This window comes from Curcuma longa, chromosome 14 (assembly GCF_044706935.1).
Source record: "Curcuma longa cultivar G26 ecotype Majalengka, Jawa Barat chromosome 14, ITB_CL_G26_1.1, whole genome shotgun sequence".
NCBI lineage: Eukaryota > Viridiplantae > Streptophyta > Magnoliopsida > Zingiberales > Zingiberaceae > Curcuma > Curcuma longa.
In genome coordinates this window covers 7,661,941-7,681,907 of record NC_133874.1, presented here as the reverse complement: position 1 = coordinate 7,681,907, position 19,967 = coordinate 7,661,941, and the positions used below count along the sequence as shown (strand labels likewise).

At 35.8% G+C, this 19,967-nt stretch overlaps 1 protein-coding gene across 1 annotated transcript; it reads left to right on the top strand.

Moving 5' to 3' along the window:
• The first annotated feature begins 662 nt into the window (after positions 1–662).
• LOC141844993 (sister chromatid cohesion protein PDS5 homolog A-like) lies at positions 663–18,729 on the top strand. Its single transcript, XM_074732990.1, has 33 exons — positions 663–893; positions 2,908–3,111; positions 3,225–3,406; positions 4,427–4,553; positions 4,674–4,892; positions 5,168–5,384; positions 5,476–5,621; positions 5,709–5,854; positions 8,803–8,952; positions 9,064–9,112; positions 9,187–9,375; positions 9,597–9,779; positions 10,219–10,373; positions 10,514–10,640; positions 10,720–10,869; positions 10,956–11,021; positions 11,115–11,251; positions 11,328–11,445; positions 11,539–11,673; positions 11,772–11,971; positions 12,243–12,399; positions 12,582–12,725; positions 13,838–13,918; positions 14,026–14,616; positions 14,708–14,806; positions 15,959–16,038; positions 16,172–16,223; positions 16,997–17,083; positions 17,164–17,201; positions 17,727–17,792; positions 17,877–18,040; positions 18,113–18,225; positions 18,321–18,729. The coding sequence occupies exons 1-33, from the start codon at positions 801–803 to the stop codon at positions 18,354–18,356; spliced, it is 4,701 nt and encodes a 1,566-aa protein (XP_074589091.1). The 5' UTR covers positions 663–800; the 3' UTR covers positions 18,357–18,729.
• Positions 18,730–19,967: the final 1,238 nt, after the last annotated feature.

Here is a 19,967-nt window from a genome sequence, read left to right as displayed (position 1 = left end):
CTGCATGCATTACCCATCCCATCTAATGAATTATTAAGTTAATGGGTGGTGGTTTTACCCACTATGAATATGAATACATTAGATTAACATACATTACTTTCGTATTATAATAAACATAATAAATGAAAATTTGATTGTAATGTTACTGCTAATATTGTATGACTACTGGATTAGTAGTAGAACGTAAAACAAATTCAATAATGGATGAATAAACATACTCTTTCTTTCTGTGTGATCTTCTGATTTCTTTTCTCCAAAAAATGCACATTTTCTTCATTTTCATACAAAGACTTATATATATAGTAGATATTTCCTCTGTTAATGTACAAACAAGGCGAATATGATTATTTATAAAAAAAAAGGGGTTATCTGAATAATAGCATCCTCGAGGCCTCACCAAATCCCGCGAGTTCGAATTAGTTAGCTCTGTATTGTACAGGACATACAGCATCGTTCCAGATCGACAGGTGAAACTAACAAACATGGGGTCCTGCTTTTGAACGTCAAAATTTTGACACGTCATCGAATATGAAGTTTGCTGCCGAGTATGATGCATCACATCCTCGTGATCCACGGGTCCCTGTGATCGAAAGTATCGTTCGAACTCACTCCTCATTTGCACGCCCCTTCGTCTGCTTTGTCTCCTCCCCTTCCCGATCCACTCGACTCCTGCTCGTTTGTTGGTTTGAACGGGGCAGCGGGCGGAAGACCTAGACGAGGAGGAGGAGGAGGAGGAGGAGGAGGACGACGACGAGAGACGAGCTGGTCCCCCCCTGTTCCGTCACTGTCCGTCGGCAGAAATGGCGCAGAAGCTGCAGCAGCAGCTCAAGGAGGTGGGATCGAAACTGGAGAGCCCTCCGGCGTCCAAAGACGCGCTAATTAAGCTACTCAAGGTTAGTGATCTGAACTCGGGTCTCGGAAAAAGCTCGTCTTTGCGTGGTTGTGTGTTGGAGGCTCTGATTTTTAGCGTTTTGGGATGGGGCAGTGGCACTAGGTCAGTATTAGGGTTCGACTGCAGTCGCACGTGGAATTTTGCTGAGTATTTTCTAGTTTTAGCTAAGAAAAATGTTGTCTTGGCATGTATTATTTGTTAAGCGTTTTTAATTGTCTCGAAAAAATGTTCTTTGGCTACTCTTCTTGACTTCCGATGGAATCTTTTTTTTGTCCGAATTAAAGTTGAAGTATGGAGCTTAAATCATGTGAACAAGACCACCGAAGGTGAAAATTTCAGCTTAACTAAGGAATTTTGTTTAGGCTGCGAGTCTTTTCTTGTTTGCAACCTCATGTAAGACTTAACTCTCTCAATCTTCTAGTCAATCTTTTTACACGATATCTTTGAGAATTGAGATCATATGGATCATTTAAAATGCCAGTAGGTTGACTCCATCTGCGCTTCCTGAGCAAACTTCATCTGTGCTTGAACTTGAGCTCATCGACACATAATTCCTGAGCTTTAAGATATCTCCCTATCATCTCTAACTCATAACCTTGGATATGTCTGTTTGACTTTGAGATAGCCTATGATTTCTTTAATCAGTCTGCTAGCTTTTATAGTGGTTTTAAGTTTGCAGGGTGGAGTGCCTTGTGATGATCACCTAACTTGTAACCCATGTGGTATCTATTCCATTTCAATGGAAATTCACCCTCAGTGAATAACAATATAGCCTGCACTAGACAAGCATCTATACTCTTTTGCACATTTATTAATATTCAATTCAAACACCAAATGTACATGAGGTAAGTTGTAAGAAAGAACTCAAAAATGCTAAACTTGCCGATTGTAGGAATTTTTCTTCTGTTACTTTATTCAATAGGTTGTCCATCATGAATCAACAAAATGAATGGTATGGAATATCAATTGTTCTTTGACCATTATTGTTTTTTTTTGCACTTAGTGATAACAGAAATATTGCCTCCATTTAGTCCTTCCAAGGTCTTGGAATGAGGGCAAGATAAATAAAAATTTTGAGCTTTGGTAACTGAATTGGTTAGTGGATTACAATTTTATCTTATCAATAAGTTGCCAAAGAGTTGTATTACAGGGGAAACTGAAAGAGATATAGGGAGGCCACAGACATAGATTAATTAATTTGAATACTACTTACTAGTGATATATCAATTGCAAAGAGCTCAATGGAATTGTAATTTTCATGTAGCTGGCCCCAAATAATTGGGATACCACAGATGATCCAATTTCTTGTTGTGCAACCAATTAAATGCAAAATCAAATTCACAGGAATTAGCAATCTTTTGTTCCATGATTGGACATCAAAATATCTAGTTCAATGGACGTATAATATTCATGTAACCAACTGCAAATAGTTGGGATAAACACAAATGGTCAGATTTCTTATGTTTGTAACCAATTGAATGCAAAATGAAATCCACAAAAACTCAATTCCTTTAGCAACCTTTTGTGCCCTGATTGGATATGGAAATATCTAATATGAATGTGTTGAAATAAGCTAGTGATGGAGAAGTTTCAATTACGGATTTGCTTAATGTATAGTCATTGGCTCATCTTTGCATTTGCCACTTGGTCCAACTCACATAACTAGGAACCTGCTTTTGTGATTCATTTCTTCACCTGCATGGCATGTTGATTCTTGTTGATATATTGTCTACTACTGACATTAGGTCATTTATTTTGGTAGGTTTAACTTCCCTTAGTTTCGGACAATAACCATTCAAATTCCTTAAATAACAAAGTGCGGTTAGAACTATCACTCTTTGATGTAGACATGTAGTGGTAATGAAGAAATAACCAATAGCGTGATACTATTTATTTTGAATTGTTGATGTGTGGTGGAGCTATTTTTTTTTCCTGTTTTAACTGTAACGGTTGAGGAAGATATTGAGTTGCCTATGGTTTATTTTATGCAACTTATTTTTTAATCGAATTTGTAGCAAGCTGGAAATTGTCTGTCTGAGATAGAGCAGTCACCGCCGCCTTCAGTCTCAGACTCAATGCAATCTTGTCTAAATGCATTTGCCCAAAAAGAGCTGTTGACACATCAAGATCGTGATGTCAAAGTTCTTGTAGCAACCTGTGTTTGTGAAATCACCAGAATAACTGCACCAGATGCTCCGTATAGTGATGATGTTCTGAGGGTTTGTATATTTTTTTTTCTTTAGGGAAAACTGCATCAAGAAATTAAAAAGCATAAGATATCTGGAGCATAGACTGCATGAATCTCTCTATGTATAATGGCTTTTGTATGCAGGATATATTTCATTTGATTGTTGGTACCTTTGCTGGATTGGGTGATATTGCCAGTCCTTCTTATGAGAGAAGGGTTGTTATCCTTGAGACCGTTGCCAAATACAGGTCATGTGTTGTGATGTTGGATCTTGAATGCAATGATCTCATACAGGAAATGTTCAGAACATTTGTTTCAGTCATCAGGTGATGATGCCATTGCTATCATTTTCCCATTGCAATCAAATCGAGTTCAATTTTCTTTTCTATAAAAGGTTGACGAACAATGGGCTGCTTCATCAATAAATTACCATTAGTTTAAAATAATAAAAATGTTGTTGCAAACAAATTGTAGAAATAGAATCATTATTAAATTGCAATAGGGCAATCTGTCAAGATTCCATATGATACTGGTGTCTCAGTCGTCTACTCTACGTGGATTGCATATGGGACACCGATATTACAATGTGACTTGATATAGAGCTTAAAAAATAATTGATAGATCCGTCATCAATGCAAAACTTCTTGAAACACAATAGAGAGTTTATTTGTTTATGTTGCATTGATGTAATAGATTTAAAGGTCTATCTAAATTTAGTTTGCAATGAATTGGATTTTATATTGATAGTTTATGTTGGCCTATGAAACCAGAGAAAACAATTTAAGGAAGATGTTTATGCTATTTTTGAAGAAAATATTTTCATTGGTGTCAATGAAAGAGGGATTAGTGACCAACAATCCTGGCATCCTTGCTACTTCAAAAATTTAATGGAACTAGTTATATTTTTTTTCCCTTTGTAAGATTAGGCTTTTATTTATTTATTAAAGATCAATTCCTATCATTGCTACAATTGTCTTTAAATACTAAAGCATAGTAGCACAGCAAGTTTTCTATTTCCACAAAAGTTTGCTAATTATTTAAAGCTGATAAGAAGCATCAAAGGCTGAATGCATCACAAGATGGCAAGCTTCACCAGAATTTTTCACCTTAAATTATTCTTGGTGCATGGCTGTGGTGATATATCCATTTAGTGCTCACTTATTGTCTTATTCTAGTTCAATTTATCTTTGTTTGCACTTACACTAATATTTGAAACACTTTCCATTTGCATTGTAATGATGTATGCGATGAGATTTTTGTATCATTTTCACCTGTCATGTAATCAGTAGAAGAGCTGAGCATTTGTCTTTAGAGTGTAATTGAATTATGGTGACTTCAATATGCAGTGATGGTCATCCCCAAAACGTCTTTACGTCAATGCAAACTATCATGATACTTATTCTAGATGAGAGTGAGGAATTACAGGAAAATCTTATTTTAATCCTGCTTTCAGTGTTGGGCTGTAAAGGAAATGTAAGCCTAGTCATTTTACTCAGATTTTTTTCTTTAGTTTGAATTCATTTTCCATTTGCTTTTATGTCAGTATTTTCTAATCTTTTTTTTTTCTTTCTTTTTTGTGCATAATTGTCCTAGGGTTCCTCTATGGCTGCACGGAGGCTTGTTAGGAATGTTATAGAACGTTGTGCAGGAAAACTTGAACCATTCATAAAGCAGTTTCTTGTATCTTCACTGTCAGGCGATGGTAGTTATTTGAATTATTCAATTGATCATCATGAAGTTATATATGACTTGTACCAGTGTGCACCACAAATTCTTGCAAGAATAATTCCTTACATAACAGGCGAGTTGTTGGTAAGTTTCATACCCTTGACTGTATGCTCCTAGTTCCACTCCAAGTTACTCAAAGGATGGATTTTAGAGTGACCATTAAGATAAATAGGTAGCCATATTGTACATCATTACATTCGCCCTGCACTATACTGTGAGGCTATGTGCCTTTATGTTGTTGATATATATGATATTGTATATCTTAGTTTACCTCTTTATAATCAAATTGAGAGTTGCAGTTGAATTTTGAGATGAATCTTGTACTAGTGATTATGATTCTTCAACTTTGAAATTTGTAGACAGATAAGCTAGACATTCGGCTTAAAGCAGTTCAGCTCTTGGGAAAATTATTTTCTTTACCTGAGGTACCTGTATCTGAAGCTTTTCAACCAGTGTTTGATGAATTCATAAAGAGATTGACTGACAGAGTAGTTGAAGTCCGTCTATCTGTCATTGATCATTTGAAGAATTGCCTGGTTACTAATCCTGAGCATCCTGAGGCTCCTCTGATTATAAGTATGTAGGCAGTAGTTAATCATTTTTTATCATCTGACTTATGTTTTGCTAACATTTGATGGTATTGAAATACGATGGTTATTTTTTCCAGAAGCACTTTCTGACAGAGTGTTGGATTATGATGAAAATGTTCGAAAAAAAGTTGTTGCTGCAGTTTATGATGTGGCTTGTCACTCTTTCAAAGTAATTCCAATGGAGACAGCTAGTTTTGTGGCTGAGCGTCTGCGAGATAAATCTGTTTGTATTCCATTTCCTTTGATGCTTATTTACTGATTTTTAATGTTGATTTCCTGATTTGTACTCTTGTTTGTAATCATCCCTTAGTTGACTGTAAAGAAGTATACAATGGAGAGGGTTGTTGATCTACACCGATTGTATTCCTTGAAGAGCTCTGACGGTTCAACAAATTTGGATGATTGCAAATGGATACCAGGGAAGATATTGAAATGTTTATATGACCGTGATTTTAGGCAAGTAGAACAGAAATAGTTTCAAATCAGTGATAAATTTGGTTGCTCCGAGAGTGTCCTTTATTTCACATGGAAGTTGCTATGGTTTCTTCCTGTCTATCAACCACCTGTGCATGCATAATTAGACTTTCTGCACAAGATTGCTTGCAATCAGGCTGGCATTTTGTCAAACTGCAATAAATAGGAGTTCATAGTCAAACCTTTGTTTTGAAAAATTTCTGGCACCTTAAAGTTTTGGTCATTTTTTTTTTACTATTTGATGCAAATCCTTGATCATCTTTATTCAATATCATGCCTATGTGTATCATTCCAATTTCATCATATTTTGTTATTATCCTTGCTTCTTGATATGCAGCCATTGTAGTATAATTTTTAACTGTGTAATTTCAAACTGCTAGTAGCCATCTCCATTTCAGTTAATTTTCAACTATTTTGTCATTATAAAAAACAATGTTTCTTTGCCTGAAAACATAAATGGTGTTTTAGTTAATGAATACAATCTCAGTAAAATAAAGAAATATAATCTGTTAAAGGAAAGATTTTTACCTGATATCATACTCCTGAAGTGTACGAATTCTCTTTAATTAGTTCAGCTGATCTTACATATATCATTTGCTTCATGATTTGTACGGTCTTGGTACATTCAATGTGATTGCACAAAACCATTGAGGCTGCTACCAAAATCACCTATCTCAACAATTTTGAATCATTCTAGATTTGGATCATATAAGGATTATTTATCCCTGAGAAAATTTATATTTATCGGAAGCTTGTATGAGTTATGCACGAATTGACCATTATCAGACTCCCTATTTTTACCTTTGGGCTGGTCTAATTGCTCTTAGGTTGGGCCATATACTTCAAATCAAATATGTGCGGACATTGATCTGGAAAGTTGCTAAATTGGTATCAGCAGGACCAAGAAAATTTTGAAGCCAGTGTGCTGGATTCAATAGTTTATGATCCATAGTTTAGTTTGTGAACTTTTTGTTTGTCAGATACATATACAAACTCTATCTATTTTTTTTTCACGTGTTGCGTTACATTTGAAAATTCATATGGATTTGATTGACTCACATTTTACATGGATTCAATTTTTTCACACACTTAGCTCCATTACTGATTGGCATATTTCATGTGGGTCAGAACCAACAATCATACTCTTACAGTCTTACCCAAGACCAACAATCATACAGCATATCATTCTCTTGGAGGGTTGACTTTTTAGTTAGTTCATTTGATCTGCCATAGGTGCATCATATGTTTCTTGGGGTTCTGGGCATGGTACTATTAATATAGTCACAGAGAACCACCAACAATATCACTAAAATCACCTATTCCAAAGGTTGCTAAGCTTTTACTAGATACTGGATGAAGTGAAAATAATGGCTCTTATTATTGCGAATTCATAATCAACCAGGAGGGCAACCATCTTATGGGTGATTATGTATGAAGATCAATCACTATTTTAGATTGAAACAGTACAAGAGGGCTCTTTTGCATTCTAAATAAAAATTATTCGTCACCCAATAGCTTCTTTCCTCTCATTGTCATGATTTTAGGTTGCTGAAAGTTTATCTCGTGCCGTACCGGGCGACACGAACAAAATATTTCATTTTGTTCGTTGATCGGTTTGGCACAGAGATCGACACACCTTGCAGAGGCGTCGTGCGACCTCTGCTGCAGCCCCGGAGGGATCGCGCGGCCCCCGCGACTGTGTCGAAGGGGTCGTGAGACCCTAGGGCCGCGCTGAAGGGGTCGTGCGACTGGCTGGGTTGCGCCCGAGCACTCGTGGTTAATTATTAATTAACTTAATTTAATAATTTCAATTAACTCCCAGCTATAGTAGAGATAATCTAAATAGACTTAATTAAACCCTAATAGAACTATCTCATTAATTTAATATATATATATATATTTAAATATAATAAAATTTTATTTATTATATCAGAGATTTCATTTTTTTAATTTTTAATTTGTTAAATATTTAAGTTAATTTTTTTATTTTTATTAATATATTTTATATTAAAAAAATATCGAAATCATATTGACACGACACAATACGGTATCGAAACTGTATCGTTTGGTCATAGACCAAAACTCCGGCTTGAAATTTTAAACCATGGATGAAACACTATCTTAATTTGCTGAAGCAGGATACTGAAACAGGATTTATAATACTGCTCCAATAGCTATCTTGGTGACCCATTACACTGCTATATATCACATAGAGTTGTATCACTATGTACAAACAATAAAATAAAAAATCGTTAATAAAATTGTATTTACATGTACTGTGATGTGGGAATAATAGAAATAATTTGTCTTTTTTCTATTTTTGTCGAGTTAAGATTTTAGGGGTATTTTTGTTTTTCACATGGTGAGGGTTTGAGTCTATTTAAACTTGGTTTTGAACAGTTTTTAATCAATAATATTTGCGGCCGCGCTGTTTCTTCCCAAATGTTAAGTTTGATTGTCTATCTCTTGGTATTCTGCGAAATCAACAGGTTGCAGAAAATTGCTTCCGGTATTCGTGCGCGAATCAATGGATTCAATAGTTATCCGCTGTATCATACTGCCTATACTTTCTGATACTAACACAAAAAACTGATCACTATAAAAAAGAATTTGCTGCCTGGTGGCCCTATTGGTCCTTGATTGGACTAGTAAATTTTGATTGTAGCCGATATTATTTGCCCTTTCTATTTAGTTGATTGAGGGATTAGGGTAGGTGTTATTCTTAAAGACACTTGGTCTTGATTTTAAGCAACAATTTGCAGGTTGGAAGCGGTTGAACTTATCCTTTGTGGAAACTATTGGTCCTTGATTGGACTAGTAAATTTTGATTGTAGCCGACATTATTTGCCTTTCTATTTAGTTGATTGAGGGATTAGGGTAGGTGTTATTCTTAAAGACACTTGGTCTTGATTTTAAGCAACAATTTGCAGGTTGGAAGCGGTTGAACTTATCCTTTGTGGATCTTTGTTTCCACCTGAGTTATCAGTCAAAAATAGGGTGAAACATTGGGTGTCAGTTTTTTCAGTATTTGATAAATTCGAGATTAAAGCCATTGAGCAGATTCTTTTGCAAAAGCAAAGGTCCGTAGTTCTGATATAATAGTTAGGGGTTTTTTCTCTGTTCAGTTAGGAAGTATCTAGTTTGTGATATATTCTCCACTGATTTTCAGGTGATTTCCTCTTGGATTGCAGGTTACAGCATGAAATGCAGAAGTATCTGTCCCTTAGACAGACATATCAGGTTTGCACATATAGATGTTTAGAGTGGTGATTGGTTGATTTATGTTGTTATCACAAATGGATCTTAAAATGCAGGAAGATGCATCTGAACTTCACAAAAGAATTTTTGTTTGCTTCAAGAGCATGTCTCGGTTGTTCAATGACCCTATGAATGCTGAGGAGAATTTTCAGTTTCTTAATCAGTTGAAAGATGCTAATATTTGGAAAATCTTGACAATACTACTTGATCCATCGACCAGTTTGTACGAATCATGGTCACGCCGGGTAGTTACCTGCACATTCCTTTATTTTTCTTCCAAATTGGCTCTTTCTTTAGTGGTAAGCTTTTTAACTGACATTATTCAACGTCTGAAATGATGAAAAGGTCAGAGTTGCAGGTTGCTCCATAATTTAATTGAATATATATTTTTTAAAAAAATCCATGATTTATATTTGGAATCTGCTAAATGTGGTCCATAATTGAATCTCTTTGTCTATTTGTGCAGGATGAGTTGCTTAGAATCCTTGGTGAGAAGCATCCACTTTATGCTTTTATGGATACACTTACTTTGAAGTGTTCATACATACTCTTCAACAAAGAGTTTGTCAAAGAGACACTGTCCGAAGCTGCTGCTCAACATTCTGCTGGAAATACAAAACTTATTTCTTCATCCCTGAATCTGCTAACGGTACATACATTTGTAGATGCTGTAAATTGTAATTTTACATGTGTAGATTGTACAATACAGTTAATATGAGTTTGAATTGTAATTTTACATGTGTAAATTGTACAATACAGTTAATATGAGTTTAAGTTTGATGTTTATGCAACAGCATAATCTACATTAATAGAATGCAACAGACGTTATATTAGTTATTGGATTTTCAGTTTTATTTGGTTGGAACTGAGTTTGGATAAATGAAGTGATAATTTTGACTTCTGACTTTGCGCTTTATGTCAATTGCCTAAATATGGAAATGTGGTCTTCGCACTACAATTTTTTCTTCAAATAAAGTATATCTGAATTTGAATTTGTGGTAGTGATTTTTCTTTTGCACTTCCAACTTTAGACTTTTCCTCCAGAAACTATTGATCCTTTATTCAAATTATAAATATGCATATTACAGGTCATTTCAGGTTACTCTCCCTTGCTTTTAGCTGGGTGTGAAGAAGATCTTCTTCTTCTTCTGAAAGAGGACAATGAGTTGGTTAAGGAAGGTATTGCCCATGTTCTGGCAAAGGCTGGTGGGACTATTCGTGAACAACTGACAATGACTTCAAGGTAAAAAACCAGGTGCCCATTTGCTATGAAACTACAATTACACGCTTGATTTTTTTTTCCCTTTATGACCAACTGGTTTTATTGTTAAAGCTGTGGATATATGCTTACAGAAATTTTATGCTTTTTTATCATAATTGCAGTTCAGTTGAACTTCTTTTAGAAAGGTTGTGTCTAGAGGGTACCAGGAAGCAGGCTAAATATTCTGTACAGGCCCTAGCAGCAATAACTAAAGATGATGGTCTCAAGTCACTCTCTGTTCTTTACAAGGTTTCTGTTGATCTAATTGTGGTAAAATTTTCTTCGTGGTGATAGCTAGACTGAAGAAGCTTTCTAATTGATTTATCAGAGGCTTGTGGATATTTTGGAGGAGAAAACACATTTGCCATCTATTTTGCAATCACTTGGATGCATTGCACAAACTGCCATGCCAATTTTTGAAACAAGAGAGGATGAAATTACCGAGTTTATTACCAGTAAAATATTACATTACAGTAATGTATGCCTTTCAGTAAAATTTTGTATAGACCTTTATGGCCTCTTATTTCTTGATGATTCTAATGTTTGTGATTTCCTTTTTTGCAGAAGTCTGATGAGGTTTCGTTTGATAATCCTGAATGGAGTGAAATATCTGAACTGTGTTTGACAAAGGTCAGTGCTGAACTATAGTACTAGATTACTGGAAAACAATTAGCAGTCAACATAAAACTCTTACACAATTCATACATAATATCTGTCATGCAGATGTTTGGTATCAAAACATTGGTAAAGAGCTACATACCAGCGAAAGACGCTCATATGAGACCAGGAATTGAAAAGCTTCTGGAAATTCTTCAGAAAATACTTTCTTATGGGGAAATCTCAGAGGAAATACGATCAAAGTATTGAATATTTATTTTATTTAGGATATACTTTTTTTTCTGCACACTATGTTGGCTAAATGGTATCTTCTTGTAGCAATGTTGATAAAGCTCATATGAGGCTTGCTTCTGCAAAAGCTGTTCTTCGGTTATCAAGATATTGGGACCAAAAGATAACTTCTAGTTTGTTTTATTTGACTCTGAGAATATCTCAGGTAATTGCCAGCTCTTGACATGTTTTTAAAGAAACTTCAATCTATTTATCTTCTTTACATTCATTATGATTCTATTCTTTTATTTCGATTTAGGATGCTTATCCTGAATCTAAGAGATCATTCTTAAACAAAGTACATCAGTATATCAAGGAACGGTTATTGGATGCAAAGTATGCTTGTGCCTTCTTGCTTACCTTTAATGATGGTCACTGCCCTGAATATGAAGAGGTTGGTGTTTTGTTTAATTTTGGCGTGGTAGATTATTTTTTAACTGTTTGGAACATAGTTATTTTACCTAACAAGAAATTTATCTTGTATTCTGGCAGTGTAAACAGAGTCTACTTGAACTTGTACACATATGTCAGCAAGTTAAAATGCGACAACTGTCTGCACAATCTGACTCGAGTTCCACACCAGCTTACCCTGAATATATTCTTGCCTACACGGTCCATGCTCTTGCACACAACCCTTCTTGTCCAAATATTGATGAGTGCTTGAATGTTCAGGCATTTGAGCCCATATACTGGTATGCTCTCTTCTTTTGAAATTGAATGTTTTTTCCTTGATTCTGTTTCATACCTGATGAATCTATATACTTACATGTTCCAACCTGGAGTAAGATAGTACTAATTGTATGACTTTGCATTTATTTTTGAGGCTGCCTTTTGTTCTACATTAGGAAGAAATAGAGGTGATTATGTTACTATATCACATTTCAATAACAAATTCATTCATATTACTCTTATTTTTTTTACAAACTGTTTTGGGATATTATGCTAATATGTTCTAGCTTTCAGGCGGTTGCATTTACTTCTTTCCTTGTTGTTGCATGGTGATGATGGTAAACAATCTGGTGCTTTTCCAATCGAGAGAAAGGAGAGCTATTACACAATCCTCTCCATCTTTCACAGTATTAAAAATGCCAAAGATGTAGTTGATGAAACAAAGTCAAATGTAAGTGATTTCTTCTCCCTAGACTTTTACATACTTCAGCTCCATTGAATTGTTGCTTAATCCTCTTCTTGTTGTTACTTAATCATGTGTCTCTTTTTTTTTATCCAATGTTCATAGTGTTTTGGGGCGTCTCTTACATTTTGTTAACTAACTGAGCTTTGCATTTTGTTGGGAACAAGCAGGCTCTATACGCTATATGCTATCTTGGACTCTCAATTTTAAAGAGACTAGTGCCTGACGAGGTTCAGGTTTCAGGGTTTGATAGAGTTCCATTGCCTAGTATGTTATACAGAGCTGTTGACTGTAGCAATAACTATAGCATGACGGTGAGTCATTCCTGATTAAACAATCTTTATACTTTCAAAGGATCAAGGTTACTCCATTCATTTTTTCCTGAGTTTCCATGATTATTTGGCAATATCTTGTTATTTTTATCTCTATAACTGCATTACTATGTGTCTAATTAACCTTGTGTCATCCTACTCAACATGGCTGAGTGCACAGGTTTAACACCTCCAAACAGTTTAAGTAGAATTGTTTTCTTTCCAGGGAGAGGGGAAAGACAAATTAATATATGATGGAAATTGTGAAAACAAATATGTAGTTGAACTTATGGAACCAAATTTTAGACGCGGACAACATGTCATGCCAGTGAGAAATTAAACTGCATTTCTGTTATAAATGTTTTCAGAAATCATGTTCAATAAAAAAAAACAGAAATAGTACATTTTACCTATGCGGTAATTCAAAATGGGATTGATATCATTATAGTATTTATGACTATATGATGTTTCATAATGAAGCATGACATGTTGAAATTGGTAGTTGTGAAGGATACCATCTTCAGTAACATATTACTTTAAAGTATATATGAAAGAGAGCTAGAACCAAGGTCTGAAATTTTAGTTCTGGTGCTGGTTTTGATATCAGGGAGTTATAATGTTTCTGTGTTTTGCCTGTCATTACTCAACTTGGGTCGTCACAGGTTACTTCTTGCTAACCTAATTTTGAGTTTAGTTGAATGCATTTAGATTAAATGTGGGCCTAATTAGCTTCAACTAAGAGCTAATTAGATCCCTAGTGGCAGAATAAGATTATGTGGTGTGTAGGCTCAATTTGGGCCAAATTAGAGCCAAAATCAAGCTAATTATTATATATATGTATATACAACTTGAATTAGATTCTGTATGTTAAGGATATAAATATATAGATCAGCCATTTTCTTAAATGCTCGAGGGGATTAGCAATTAGCCAATTAACTTTAAGATGAAATCAAAGCAGGAAGTCCTATGTTCACTTCCACTTTTGGCATAAGTGCTTTGGCATAAGTGCTTAGCCAATTGTACTCGGTGCAAGTGCTGTATGTTTTTATTAATTTATTTCTAAACCTATGTCTGTGTTCCTTTATTGACTTGACTTTGTTTTGTTCCTTTTTTAGGAAGACAACAAATGGGCGTGGTTGAATAGCGATAGTGCCTTGGCCCATTTTGAGGCTCTTAGGCTTAAGAATAAAAAAATGGTATCTACATACAGGACCTAAGAAGATTATTGGAATTGTAAATTTAATACATTTGTAACCATCTAGTTTCTTATATTCTGACCACAACTTTCTTTTTGACATTTTAGGGTGATTCGCCTGTTGCAGAGGATGGAATGGTTGTAGAGGAGAATGGAGATGACAATGAGGTTCCTCTTGGGAAGATGATGGAAGTTCTCAGAAATCAAGGAGTCAAGAAGAAGAAAAAGAAGAAAAAGGACATATTTGCTAATCTGGAAACTATTGATAGTGAATTTGACGTTTTGGGTGTGGTGAGAGACATAAATTTGGAGAGTTTTAAACAAACTCAAGACATGGAAGTAATAGTTACAGATCACAATTGCAGAAGTGGAAAGCAAGATGGTAAAATTAATACTGAGAAGGAAATATCATCTCCAAGTAAAAGACAACGTGATACCATTGGGTTTGAGGTGCTTGCACCTACACCAAAACGCAAAAGATCAATTTCCATGAATAGGTCGAATTCATCAAAGGGTCGGAAGGAAAACACGAAGAGATCTCCAATACAGTCCTTGTTAGAACAGAGTTTGTTTGAGGATGACAGGACTGAAACTGATACTGATCTGCTCATCACTTATGCGCCTGACATCTCATCCAAGAAAGGAAGAAAAGTTTCTGATGCATTGCATGTTGAGAAAGATGTGGATAGCTCTTCAGAGGTAAAAACAAAATGTTCTCCGCAATCATATTAGTTGTGTGTGTGTGTGTGTGTGTGTTTTAAATTTGCTAATCTTTATTTGAATATTACAGAAATTAACATTAGCAGAAGACAACAAAAAGAAAGATGATCAATCTAGAACTAGTTCAACTAAAAAGCGTAAAAGAAGAAGCATTGCTCGGTTAGAAAAGGTATCTTGACTTGATAATTTAACCATTATATGGCGTGGCTGTTGCTTCTTTTTATTTTTATCGCTTACCAGGGCTAGCTATGTGATTCTCTTACATTTCTCTCTTTGGCATATGCTTGATAATTCTACTACATTTCTCTCATTGGTATGTGCTTGATGATTCTATTACATTTCTCTCATTGGCATATGCTAGATGCTATAATAGGTCCTCAGTTTGAGTGGGATCATTTGAAGTCCTCACTGTATTGCATATCTTGTTCAATGGTCATCGTTTTGACACTTAAAATGCCTTGCAAATCTAACATGACTGATGATTGGTGATGTACTATAAATAATGTACTTGCAATTTGATAAACAAAGAAATGTGTTTTTAGATTGGTATATAAATTGTTTGCATGCTATTTGTGGAGATACTGAGCTAATTTACCACTAGAATTGTAGGGAATTGAAGAGGAATAATAGAACAACAAATTCCAAAGCATGATTACTAAAGAAAACACAAATTCTGAATGTCTGTCTCCTCTCTACCATCTCATTTGTGGTATCACTCTTATTTGGAGACGATTTTAACTTATCTCGTTCACTCTGATTGGCAATGCTTCTTTGACATTAATCCTTATTAAACTAGAATGATTCAGCTAGTTCTTCATGATGCAAAAGGCTGATTCAGTTGGGAAATCAGTTTCTGAATTTCTTAAATGCTGATAGAATATTGAAATCGGGCCGTTTGATTCTTAAGTACCAAAAGACATGATAGGTTAAATGCCAACAACTTCGGGATTTAAAGTGAAGACCAACCAAAGACATTAGGAAATTTGGGGATGAAGAAATCTGAATCCATAGTTTATAGGCAAATGATTAATCCTGTCTGATTAATTTATGATTATATGGGAATACAAAGATGCAGGGAAGGTACAATATCCAGTACTTATCTAGGGTTGTTTGCCTAGCTTGTTTCCGTCTGCCTAATCTGCGTCATGCTTGAACATCTTACATAGAGTTATGTGCATCCCCCAAATTGTTGTGTTTTATGCTTCCTCATCATTGATAAAGTAATAATATAGAGTTATTATCAATACATATGCTAGTTTTTTTTCATGTTCTTTTTTGGGTATGAAAGTTCTTGATGTTAATGAATCACATATGCCTTCAGTGTACGTCACTAATAGATCAATCAAGTGAATCAGAGTTAGTTGGTTCGAGAATAAAGATCTGGTGGCCATTGGATAAACGGTAAGAATTTGTTGCTCATGAGCCTTTTTAATTGGCGCCTTTCTGCAATTTTCGTTTTCCTAAATGTGTTAACACCCACTCGTTATTACTCTTAAAAGTTTAGCTGAAAGTGAAGTGATGCTGCTATTTTCAGGTTCTATCAAGGTGTTCTGCATTCCTATGATCCAGGAAACAAGAAGCATACGGTAAAAACTCATTGTACGCTGTTAGTTCTCTTTGGATTTGTTTTCTGTCTTGCTGAGGTGTTTGATCGTTGGTTGTTTTTTAGTTGATGGTTGTATTTACATTCCCAAGAATTATTGCTAAGTGCCAGGAATAAATTAGCAGGTTATGGTCAACATGCAACTGATGTACGCACCACATTTTCATAGCTCTACTAGTGCTGCCGATTACTGAGTCGATGATTTTGTTATTATAATTAAGCTTAAGAATGATATTACTCTTTCTTTTTTCAAGTCAATGGTTGGGTAGGAAAATCTGCATTTAGAGCTACCTCAAATTAATTTGTCATCCCCTTAGCCATGGTTTTTTTTTGTCAGTTGAAACCACTAAAAATTTACTTTGACTGAATGTCCTCTGCTTCTCAACCTTCAACCCAACTGGATTAGTCTCCACCTCTCTTGTTCCCTAGTTAGTTTGAGAGCCAGTTCTGGTTTCAAAAAACACTGATTTGAAGGATTAAGCTGCATGTAGTTTGCTGATGGCTTACAAATAGATTTATCCATTCAGAGCACATATGAGCAACTGTAACCCTGCTATTTTAGACAACATATGAGCAATGTTTGACAAAATTGTTGATATATTTTTTTTCTTCCAAACAACATTATACCATACAAAAAGTGACGGCTCTATAGTCGAAATTCATGTGCCTTAATCTTACTACCTCTTTTACCTATCTTGACTAGTTACCTGTTTTCTGAACTTACCTATATTGTGTCCTGTTATTTTGTTGCCTCAGATTCTTTATGATGATGGAGATGTGGAGGTTCTTCTTTTAAGCAAAGAGAAATGGGAAATCATCAATAATACTCATTCAGCTGGGAAGGTTGTACTCTTGCTGTACTCTTTTGTTTACCTTCAAAGTATCATTGTTTCTAATGAATTACTAGTTCCTTTTTTTGGCAGCAACCAAAATCCGGACCTCCATTGGTGTCTAAAATTCTGTGAGTTTTTCTTAGTCTTTTGTTTGTGTTAACTGCATTGTACTCGTAAATTGGTAGAGAAGTCAAGACTGCCAGTATAAACTCTTGATGATGAAATGGCTACTAGGAGAAAAAAAGAAGAGAGAATCAGAATTCCACTTTTTCTATTTTCTATAATGAGAACAGAGCGTCTAGTTTAATTGATTTCTCTACGGTACAATTCAATTCTGTTAGAAAACTTGTTGAGTCCATTAAAGTGAATAATAAACAATGATTTTCATATGTTTGGATATTTTTAGTGATACTTCTCATATAGCTCAATGGAGCTATAAGATTTTCATAGCCAGGTCCAAGTAATTGGAACTAATAGAACTTGATGATTGGTGATAATGATGATCATATAATGCATTACCTTCTTTTAGAAGCATGAGAGCATCATAGTGAACTATTGGGTGAAACTTACTCAATTGTTAACAAAAGTGTGATGCTGACTTCTTCATTGTGTTCACTTGGTTCCTATATAACTGTCTACGAATGATATTGCAGTTCACTAGATTCCGTAAATAACAAAAATAACCATTCTGATTCTGGAAAAAATGAGAGCAGGAAAAGGTATGTGAAATATAGTTGCTTTGGGCTTTTGCTGTTTTGCGTATGAAATTAAACACCTAATTTACCTAATAGAGAAATTGGCAGGTCTTCCTCCAAAGCAAAGAACAAGGGTTCTACAATAAAGAGGGTAGAGGAAAGCAGCAAACTAGTGTCAGTGAGCAATAATAATGCAGATCGTAGTCCTTGCAGTAAGGATGAGCTCGAGGACTTGGGCATCGATCAGTCAGAGTTCGATGATGCAAAATCAGGTATGCCTAGTTCTTCTGCTTCAGTACCTATTCTTGCCAGCTGATTACCTAAAGATGAGGAAGTGTTGCCAGCCTCCCAATCAGAAGAGGAAGTGAAAGCAGAAGAGTTACATGAATCATCAAAGGAGGAAATTGAATCACCCAAATTCAAAGATGCAAAGGATGACTCTGACAATGAACCAATTGTACGTTGATCTGTTGTCTTTGATCCCCTCCTCATCCTTGGTTCTTGAGTTCTTCGACATTAATCATTCTTTCATTATGAACAAAAATGATGCAGAATATATGGAGGCTACGAGCGTTGAAGTCCATTTGATCCTTCAAATTCAACCCTAACATTGCTTGAATTCGTGCACCTGGTCCACATGCAGCTTACTCGGATGCAAATGCCACCGCTATTAGGTGAGGTGACGATGAAATCCCCCCTCCCCCGTCGAGATGTTGATACGACAATGTAAAAATAACTGAAGCCACATAGTGCAAAGTCTGAGGATTCCATCAATGCATAGCTTGCTCATGTGAACAATCAAAACTTTGTAAGCTTTGGATTATTTTGTTGTCTGTTAGATTAGTTTGGATGTATGTTACGGGTTTGGAGCATTTGAATCCTGATGCTCGATTAATTTATTTGGATGTGAATCCAATTTTTCTATGGGACGTGAGATATCTGGATGCTCTTTTTTGAAGAATTTAGTTATCACATTTTCTTATTAATGATGAGATATTGCTTTCTTATTGAATGATGATTTCAGATAACACAAGTTCGAAGAATGAGTTGCAGAACAAATATTATTGTTAGATTTTTAATTTTAAATTTGATGGTTGAAGTTCTTTTGCTGAGTAGCTTGGTTAATAAACTTTTTCTATCAAAAGTTTGTTAAAATTAATGAAGATGAATACTGACTGGTACGCAAATTGAATTGTCAAGTGAATGAATGATAAAAATAATAATAATAATAAATAGTTACAAATCTGATTCCATGATTAATCTTTCTCCGAAATCGACTTTTTGGATTTCATGAGCAATCTTTCTTCAAAATCGAATTTTTACTCCTAAAATTTCATTCCCAGCAGGCGCACCGTGATCGATTCCATGAACAATTTCTTCTCAAACAGGTGCCCCGTGATCGATACTTCAACGCCTACGCCGGCGGAGAAATCGGGAAGCTCCACAAAATGCCTCCGCTCGTCGACCGGGAAGTACACCTGAAGACCAGTCAATGGAAGCAACTTAACTGAAGCAGAGAGCTAGAGTGGAGCAGCGCGCGACTTCGATGGCCATGGTCAACGGAGACGAATTCTCGGTCTCTGCTTCGGAGGATGGCGGCGTCAGGATTTGGAACACCAGAACTGGGGTCGATCTTAAGGACGCTTGAAGTTGGACGCGGTGGAGGCGCCGGTGCCGGCGATCTCACATGAAATGATAACAAGCAAAAAAAAAAAATGGAAATACTTGAACCAAGCGATCATCATAAAGATCAAAATGATAAAAAAAAAATGCAAGATATTGACGAGCAAGAATCCAACTCCATTAATTTGATGCAAATTGCAATGACAAAGAGAACACAAAGCACACCGACTCCAACTGAATTGGTACTCCGTCAACACGTAAAATCTTCTTCCTTAACCGGACAACTAACTCAATTATTCCAAGGCCATCGCCGGCGACTACTTGTGAGGAAACTGGTGGTCGAAATTAGGCAAATTGTATGCTCCACTGCCGCCGCTGGGGCCGCTGGGCCCTGCTTCTCCTCCTCCGCTGCCGCCGTACATGTTGAGGAAGTACCCCACCATGCTGTCGCTCATGAGATTGATAGGTTGGGCCGGCGGTGGCGCCGTAGGCATGAGGAATCCCGGAGGAGGAGGAGCGGCGAAGAACTGAGAAACGGGGGCAGACATGTCGGGAACAGGGGCGGTGGCGCTGCGG

Excerpts from the sequence above, each read along its gene's own strand:
- LOC141844993 (XM_074732990.1), top strand. The coding sequence starts at position 801 with ATGGCGCAGAAGCTGCAGCAGCAGCTCAAGGAGGTGGGATCGAAACTG. Across the intron at positions 5,855-8,802 it reads TTATATGACCGTGATTTTAG|GTTGGAAGCGGTTGAACTTA; the intron begins GCAAGTAGAACA and ends AACAATTTGCAG. Across the intron at positions 11,022-11,114 it reads CTGAACTGTGTTTGACAAAG|ATGTTTGGTATCAAAACATT; the intron begins GTCAGTGCTGAA and ends TCTGTCATGCAG.